At 45.5% G+C, this 8,891-nt stretch overlaps 1 protein-coding gene across 1 annotated transcript; it reads right to left on the bottom strand.

Annotated features, from left to right (window-relative positions):
- Nucleotides 1–761: 761 nt before the first annotated feature.
- On the bottom strand, nucleotides 762–2,216 carry LOC120637963 (olfactory receptor 10Q1-like). The gene has a single exon (XM_039912468.1). It carries the CDS (start codon nucleotides 1,821–1,823, stop codon nucleotides 873–875), a length of 951 nt encoding a protein of 316 aa, XP_039768402.1. The 5' UTR covers nucleotides 1,824–2,216; the 3' UTR covers nucleotides 762–872.
- Between the last annotated feature and the right edge of the window lie 6,675 nt (nucleotides 2,217–8,891).

Below are 8,891 nucleotides of genomic sequence, written 5' to 3'. Positions count from 1 at the left end.
GATGGAGACTGTGAGCCCCACGTGGGACAACCTGATTCCCCTCTGTCTACCCCAGCGCTTAGAACAGTGCTCGGCACAGAGTAAGCGCTTAACAAATACCAACATTATTATACTAAGCACTTGGGAGAATACAAGAGAATTATCAAACACGTTCCCAGCTTACAGTCTAGAAGGGGAGATGGACATTAAAATGAATAAATAATTTGTAGTAATTTAAATATCTGTACATAATAAAAACAATAATAATAAATAATACTTTAAATATGTGTTTACAATAATAATAAATAATCATTTAAAGATATGTACACAGGTGCTGTGGGGTTGGGGGCAGGGGCGAAAATCAAATGTCCAAAGGTTACAGATCCAAGTGCATAGACGACGCAGAAGGGAGAGCGAGCCGGGGGAAAGAAGGCTCAATCGGGGAAGACCTCTTGGAGGAGATAATAATATTGGTATTTGTTAAGAACTTACTATGTGCAGAACACTGTTCTAAGCGCTGGGGTAGATTCAGGGTAATCAGGTTGTCCCACGTGAGGCTCACAGTTAATTCCCATTTTACAGATGAGGTAACTGAGGCACAGAGAAGTTAAATGGCTTGGAGATGTGACCTCAATCATGCCTCGAAGGCAGAGAGAGTGGTGGTCTGGCTACAGGGAGGAGAGGGAGTTCCAGGGTAGGGGGAGGACGTGGGAAAAGGGTCGGTGGTGAGATAGATGAGATCGGGGCACGGTGAGTAAGCTAGAGCCGGAGGAGCGGAATGTGTGAGCCGGACTGCGGTAGATCTGCAAAAGTGCCCCAAGAACAGCCACTGGGGACCTGAGAGACCCTGGGACTGTCCCATGACGAGTTGGCCAAAAGAATCCCACCAAGACCTAAGATACCCAAGAAATTATCTTCCTCCCCAAGACTCTCCTGAGGGCTCCCTGTACCTCCTGGTTCCTCAGGCTGTAGATCATGGGGTAGAGCATCGGGGTCACGTTGGTGTAGACCAGGGACACCACCTTGTCCTGGTCCGGAGCGTAGGCGGACTTGGGCCGGATGTAGATGAAGATGGCACAGCCGTTGTGCAGGAGGGAGACCACCAGATGGCCGGCGCACGTGGAGAAGGCCTTGCGTCTTCCCTCGGCCGACCGGATCCTCAAAATGGCCGCCGCGATGAAGGCGTAGGAGAGCAGGATCAGGAAGAAGGGGATGAGGAGGATGAGCACGCAGACGATGAAGACCGCGACTTCGTTGACCGGCGAGTCCGTGCAGGCCAGGAAGAGCAGGGCAGGGATGTCGCAGAAGAAGTGATTGATGGCGTGGGAGCCGCAGAAAGGGAGCCGGAAGATCAGGACGGTGAGGGAGAGTGAAAGCGCAAAGCCGCTGAGGCCCGCTATGGCCAGCATCTGGAAACAGAGGGTCCTGTTGATGATCACTGCGTACCTCAGCGGTTGACAGATGGCCACGTAGCGGTCGTAGGACATGAAGGCCAGCAGGAAGCACTCTGCTCCCCCGAGGGCGATGAAGCAGTGCATCTGTAGGGCGCAGCCGACAAAGGAGATTGTCTTGTTCTTGGAAAGGAAGTTGGCCAGCATGTTGGGGACGATCACCAAGATGTAGAGGATCTCGATGGCCGACAGGTTGCGGAGGAAGAAGTACATGGGGATCCGGAGGGAGTGGGACACTGAGGTGACCAGTACGATGGTCAGGTGCCCAGTCAGGGTGATTAGGTGTATGATGAAGAAGAGCCCGAAGAAGAAGAGCTGCAGTTCAGGGTGGTTGCCGAAGCCCAGGATGATGAACTCAGACGGTGAGGTTGAGTTTTCTTGCACAGGGTCCATCTCTTGTCCTCAGATAGATGCGTTTGGCTGAAAGGAACATTTGGAGCTCCTCAATCAATCAATGGTATTTACTGAGTGCTTACTGTGTGCAGAGCACTGTACTAAGTGCTTAAGAGAGCGCAAAACAATGGAATCCCCCAACACATTCCCTTGCTTCAAGGAAGAAGCAGACCTAAGGCATCTAGAGAGGCTCTCCAGAGTTTTCCTTGGATTTCAAAGTTTGGCAATTCCAACCTTCAACCAGAACATAATCTTCTCCGGCTCAGAGCTCCCCTGCTATAGGGGAGGTTGGTTTCTTGTCCTGTCCTCAATGAAGATGGAGAATACTGCCCACCTTGGAGGATGGGTGGCTCCTTTATGTTCTCTTTCGGGGTAAAAGTTGGGGAAATTCAAAGGAAGTCTTAACATGGAGGTGATTTCCAGAGAACGTTGGGAGATCGGGATGGAGATGGCAACATGCGCTGTGTGACTTCCAGTGAGCTTCCCCCTTCTCTGGGCCTCAGTTAATAATAAGAACAGTAACAATAACAATAATAATATTTTTAAGAGCTTACTATGTACCAGTACTAAGTGCTGGTGTACTGTACCACCACCAACAATAATAATGATAATAATCATTATCAATAATAACAAATAATGATAATATTATTTGTTAATCACTTACTATGTGCTAGGCACTGTACTAAGTACCGGGGCACGGCTTTGACAACAAGGACAACAACAACAATAATGATAATAATACTTGTGGTATTTATTAAGGGCTTCCAATGTTCCAGACACTGCAGCAAGCACTGGGGTGGATACAAGTGAGAAGACAATGAATACCTGTCCCAAGGGGTATTGTGAGGAGCAGCCAATGAAACCCCTTTGCCCATCCACTTATGAAGTAAAAAAGTGCTATTAATAATAATAATAATAATAATTGTGGTATTTGTTAAGTGCTCACTATATGCCAGGGACTGTACTAAGTGCTGGGGTGGATATAAGCAAATTGGGTTGGACACTATCCCTGTCCCACTTGGGGCTCACAGTCTTCATTCCCATTTTACTGAGGCACAGAGAAGTGAAGTAACATGCCCAAGGTCACATAGCAGACAGGTGGCAGAGATGGGATTAGAACCCATGACCTTCTGACTCCCAGCCCCATGCTCTATCTATTTCTCCAAACTGCCTGGAAGAGACATTCTATTCACTGGTTTGGTTTGTGGGTTCTTCAGCTCAGAGACTCAGCTGTTCCTCTGTCCTAGAGAATCATATGAGGCCAGACCCAGTGCCCCTGAAGCAGTGTCTCGGGAATCAATCAATTAATCGATCGATCAGACATATTTATTGAGCGCTTACTGTGTGCAGAATACTATACTAAGTACTTGGGAGAGTACCACACAACAGAATTGGTGGACGCGTCCTTGCTCACAGTGAAGATGTGGTCGAGAGGAAGAGGACAAAAGCAAAACAGAGCAAAGAGAGACAAGCATAGTATGAAGCAGGGGGAAGAGTTCTTGTCCAGGAGTACTGTGGCCCAGTGAAAATAATAATGTTGGTATTTGTTAAGCGCTTACTATGTGCCGAGCACTGTTCTAAGTGCTGGGGTAGACATAGGGGAATCAGGTTGTCCCACGTGGGGCTCACAGTCTTAATCCCCATTTTACAGATGAGGGAACTGAGGCACAGAGAAGTTAAGTGACGCCCACAGCCACACAGCCGACAAGTGGCAGAGCTGGGATTCGAACTCATGAGCCCTGACTCCAAAGCCTGTGCTCTTTCCACTGAACCACGCTGCTTCTCCCAGGAAAAGAGACCTGGGTCCTAATCATGCCTCCACCACTTGCCTTACAGTGTGTGAACTTGGGCAAGTCACAGAACTTCTCTGTCCCTCAGTTACTTCATCTGTAAAATGGGGTTTAAGGATGGCCCCTTAGTCCCATCCCACATGGGGCTCACAGTCTGTCTGTATCTCCTCCAGTGCTAACTGTAGTGCTTGGCACATATTAAGCATTTAAGAAATACCAGGGTTATTCTTGTTATTTGTGCTGTGATCCTACCTTCTCCCTCTCCTGAAAGGGTCTGGGTAGGTTTAAGTGAATTCAGCCTCTTTATCTCTCCTTGAGCTTTAGGCTTGATAAAGAGTGAAGCTTTGTAACCTAATTTCTGGCAGTCATTTCACTTCCGATGACCATATTTCATTTATTTTCCATCCCCATATTTCATTACCCTTGTTAATTATTTTAAGCTTTCCCAAAAATCTGCCCGCGATGCAGCAATGAAGGTTTAAACACCGCTAAAGGTGCCCAGTTTCTTACCCACCAAGAGGTTGTTCAGTTGGCTACAGATTCCTCATTTCTTGGTTCTTGGATCCCTAAATAGCAGTAACATATTTGGGGGTCAAAACTGGAGCCACAAGCATAGTTTGGAAAATAAAGAATGAGGGGGAAAAACCTTTCACCTAGCCAGACAATGAAAACTAAATAAAAAAATATTGTTTCTTTGGCAGATTTTCTTAGGGTCATGGAGCCCGCTCCATGTGACTTAGGTGGGGAACAGCAAGGTGATTTGAAGAGTTTTCTGGCCCTTGGGGAGGAGCTCTCTGAAGGATTTGCTGGCGATTCATTCGAGGAGGACATCGCAAGAGGAATTACCTTATTTGCCGGCTTGTGCCTGAAAGGCAGGGAGAAGCTCTGCTACACTGGAGGAATGGAAAGATGTTCCAGAGGAAACCCATGGGGTCAGACTCTTCCCTCGGGAAAGCACCAGTGAAATCCCTGGAGATCTGGTTCGGGATAGAGTCGGGGCCTGGCTTCAGCCCCAACCACTGAGCCCCAAAGAAGCTGGGCAGGGGCTGGGCCAGGCCAGATTGCACCCAGCCCCCCAAGTCCCCTGCATCTCCCCAGAGTCTCCCCCACCTTAACAGGCCCAAGTTTGGCCATAGAGACCAGGAGCAGGACTAGCAGCCTCTTCTTCTCTGCTCTACCTGGGCCTGTTAATCCACCTGAAGGTACAGGTGGGTCCAGGGCCGGCTTCGGAATTTTGTCAGGAAAAAATTGCTGCCCCTTCTCCAAGGTGGCCACTTTAACATGCCACTGACTGATTGATTCTCTTTATTCCATTTGCATTTCCCAAACCCAAGGTATTTTTCCGGGGAGGTCAGGTGACTCCCCTGTGGGCATTACAGTGGCTACTGGGATTTGTAGTTCAGTGAGGTCAATGATTTCTTCCCAAGTACAAAACTCACCCCAGCTCTTAGACTGTGAGCTCCACGTGGGCAGGGACTGTGTGAGCACTTCACACCGGTGTTTAGCACAACATCAAACACAGAGTAAATACTCAGAACTACCACAGTAATAATAGTCGCTATCAATATCAGCACCAAAGTTAAAATATTTGGAGGAGAAAACAAGAGAGGGCCTTTTTGGTCTAGGGTCTTCAGACCCACTCCACCCCACCTTCTCTGACCTACCCTGTCTCTTTCCAGGTCTGCTCACACCTGCACACTGCTAGTTATGACTTAACTAGGTGGGTGCTCCTCAGGGTGGACCATTGCCATTTCTTGAGCACCTCCTGCATGTTTGTCAACTCCCTTCTACACAGAGACTCTGGAATTCCTGTGTGCATCTAAAGAAAAGAAGCCCTGAAGAAGAGAAAGGGGAAGGTGTCACTAGCTGGGTTTCATGGTACTGAAACTGAGTGTCATGATCACGCCACAGGCTCTGGGGAATCATAATCTGGAATGCGGGATTTCTTAAGCCACGCCTAGTATGCTCTCTCCTCAACTAAATGCAAAAGTGGCATTGGGAGGATGGTTTATCCCAAAGCAGCATTTATTACTAGTTATAATATGAAATTGTATTTACAGTATTTATTGAGCGCTTACTGTGCACTGTACTAACCGCTTGGGAGAGTACATTGCACATGCCTTGCCCACAATGAGCTTATAGCCTAGAGAAATTTGAAATGTTTGTACAATGGATTGACTCAATTGAGGATCCAACCTACACAAACACGTGGACACACTGAGTAGGTCATTGTTTTGACGTGTTCAAAGATGCTGCTGCTAACTATGCTTCTTCCATCATCATCATCATCGGTGGCATTTGTTGACCATTTACTGAGTGCTAAACACTTATCTAAGCACTGGAGGAGTAGCACAGAGGCAAAATAAAGGTACCCTGCCCTCAAAGAGCTGACAATCTAAAGGAGGGGATGACAGACAAAATTTATTTGAAACAGTGGGAGCAGGAGGAATAACAGAGATGTACCAAAAAGTTGTACAAACTTCAAGACGAAATGAGCTGAATGAATAGTGGAATATACAGATTAAAATATACACAGATATATAAGTGCTGAGGACAGAAATGCAATATATAAGCACTAAGGGGGTGGTGTTGATTTGATGCAACTGGGGTGTTGTGAATGAACCTGGGAAGGCTCCCTGGAGGAGGTGGTTCTTGCGGCATCTACCGTGTTGCTTGACCATTTCCTGGTCTAGAGGAGAGAAGAAGTGAGAAGGGCAGAGCCAGAGGGAGCAGAGGAACACTGGTCACATTAAACTGTAAGCTCACTGTGGTCAGGGAATGTGTCGATCAAAACTTTGCTATATTGTACTCTCCAAGTGCTTAGTACAGTGCTCTGCACACAGTAATAAATAAATATGATTAACAATAAATTAATTAAAATCGAACTTAATTATAACATTAAATTAATAATAACATCGATTAATATGATTGATTGATTATGCTGGCTTCCCTTTCTCCCAACTGAGTCCCTGTTGTCATGACTGGTTTTTTGTGTTTGGATTTTCTTGACTAAGACCCAGGCTGTAGCTTTAAGTTGCTGAAGACCCATAAAGGGGAAGATCTGGCCTATTAGCTTAGTGATGACTCAGTCCTCGCTACAGACACAACACTATCCCAACTCCCAGCCTAACCCCTCAGCATTAATCAGCCAGTCAAACAATCAACAGTATGAACTAAATGATTACAGGGTGAGGAGCACTGCGTGAAGAGAGCACAGTCGAAATAGCAGCCATGACCCCTGTCCTTGAGGAGTTTACAATCTTGTTCCAGAGAGAAACCAGCTCTCTAAGCCCCATCATGGACTCCAAATTCCTCCTGGATCAATTCCTAAAATCCCTTGGTTATTTCAAGTCAAGTCAATCAATCAATCAATCAATCAGTGGTATTTACTGAGCGCTGATATTTTTGGGTAAATATTTGTTAAGTGTTTACTGTGGGCCAGAGACTGTACTAAGCACAGGGATAAATACAAGATAATAATAATAATAATGTTGGTATTTGTTAAGCGCTTACTATGTGCAGAGCACTAGTCTAAGCACTGGGGGAGATACAGGGTCATCAGATTGTCCCACATGAGGCTCACAGTCTTTATCCCCATTCTAGAGATGAGGTCACTGAGGCCTGGAGAAGTGAAGTGACTTGCCCACAGTCACACAGCTGACAAGTGGCAGAGCTGGGATAACCAGGATGGGCCCAGTCCCTGTCCCACGTGGGGCTCAGAGTCTAAATTGCACAGAGGAGGATTTAATCCCCATTTTTTAGACGAGGTAATCGAGGCACAGAGAATTTAAGTGACTTGCCCAAGGTCACAATGCAGACAAGTGCCAGAACCAGAATTAGAATCCAGGTCCTCTTATTTTTGAGTCTGTGCTCTTTCCACTAGGCCATACTGCTTCCCAGGGCTCTGCTTACTGTGTACGGGGCACTACACTGAACGCTTGGGAAAGTACAATACAATGGAGTAGTAGACACGATCCCAGCCCATAAAGAGCTTACAGTCTAGAGGGGGGTAGAGACATTAAACTAAATCACAGACAGGGGAAATGTCAGGTTGTAAGGATATAAACTTAAGTGCTGTAGCTCACAAGCATCCTCGAAGAGCTGTGTGCAAAAGTTCCACACAGGAAATTTTGGTTAGTAAAAGACACATTTAAAAAATGTGAAACATCAATGCCCTTGACACAAAACATACTATCCCAAACCATAAAATATTGCAATCAAATTCAAATTGAAAATGTTTGATTCTAAAACCCAAGCCTAAATAAAAACAAAATGTAAATGGCATAGAGGAAATTCAACCCACCACTCAGTTTAAATAGGGAGAGAATAATAATAATAATCATAATGCTTACTGCGTGCCGAGCACTGTTGTAAGCGCTGGGGTAGATACAAGGTAATCAAGTTGTCCCACGTGGGGCTCACAGTCTTCATCCTCATTTTCCAGATGAGGTAACTGAGGCACAGAGACGTGAAGTGACACTCATTTGGTCAACTCTGATAGATAAGGTCTTATATTTCTTATATGGCATATTGTTTTCACTGTCAAATCTCCTATGTTGAATTGATGAGAGCACGAATGGAACTAAATTCAAATATACTGGATAAATATAGAAAGGACCAATCAACTTCATAAAACATTGTTTATGCTCTAGTGATTTGGAATGAGAAGAAAGAAACTTCAGAGGGTAGTCAAAACATTTCTCTGTGGTCAGGGTAAAATTTAAAGGCTTGTATGGTCTAATAATTTTTTTTCTAAAGATTTCCTTAATGGTCCTGCACTCGACTGTAAGTTCCTTGTGGGCAGGGAATGTGTCTAGGAACTCTGTTGTATTGTAGTCTTCCAAGTGCTTAGTACAGTGCTCTGCACATGGTAAGCACTTGATAAATACCGCTTATGGTGATGATGATGATCAGAGAAAATAATATGATATTAATGTACTGAATGTAGAAACTAGGTCCAATCCTGCACTCTGAATATTGCTTAGCACAAATGATAAATGATAATAATAATAATAGTATTTGTTAGGCTTTTACTATTTGCCGAGAACTGTATTAAGTGGTGGAGTAGATGTAAGATAATCAAGTAGGACACAGTCCCTGCCCCATATGATGCTCATAATCTAAGAGGGAGGGAGAACAAAAGTATCTTCATCCCCATTTTATGGATGAGGAAACTGAGGCCCAGAGGAGTGAAGTGACTTGCCCGAGGTCATATAGCAGAAAAGTGGCAGAACTGAGATTAGAACCCAGGCCCTTCTGACTCTCAGGCCCGTGCTCT

The sequence above is a fragment of the Ornithorhynchus anatinus genome, chromosome 6 (assembly GCF_004115215.2).
Source record: "Ornithorhynchus anatinus isolate Pmale09 chromosome 6, mOrnAna1.pri.v4, whole genome shotgun sequence".
Lineage (NCBI taxonomy): Eukaryota > Metazoa > Chordata > Mammalia > Monotremata > Ornithorhynchidae > Ornithorhynchus > Ornithorhynchus anatinus.
This window is presented reverse-complemented; position numbering and strand designations above follow the sequence as displayed.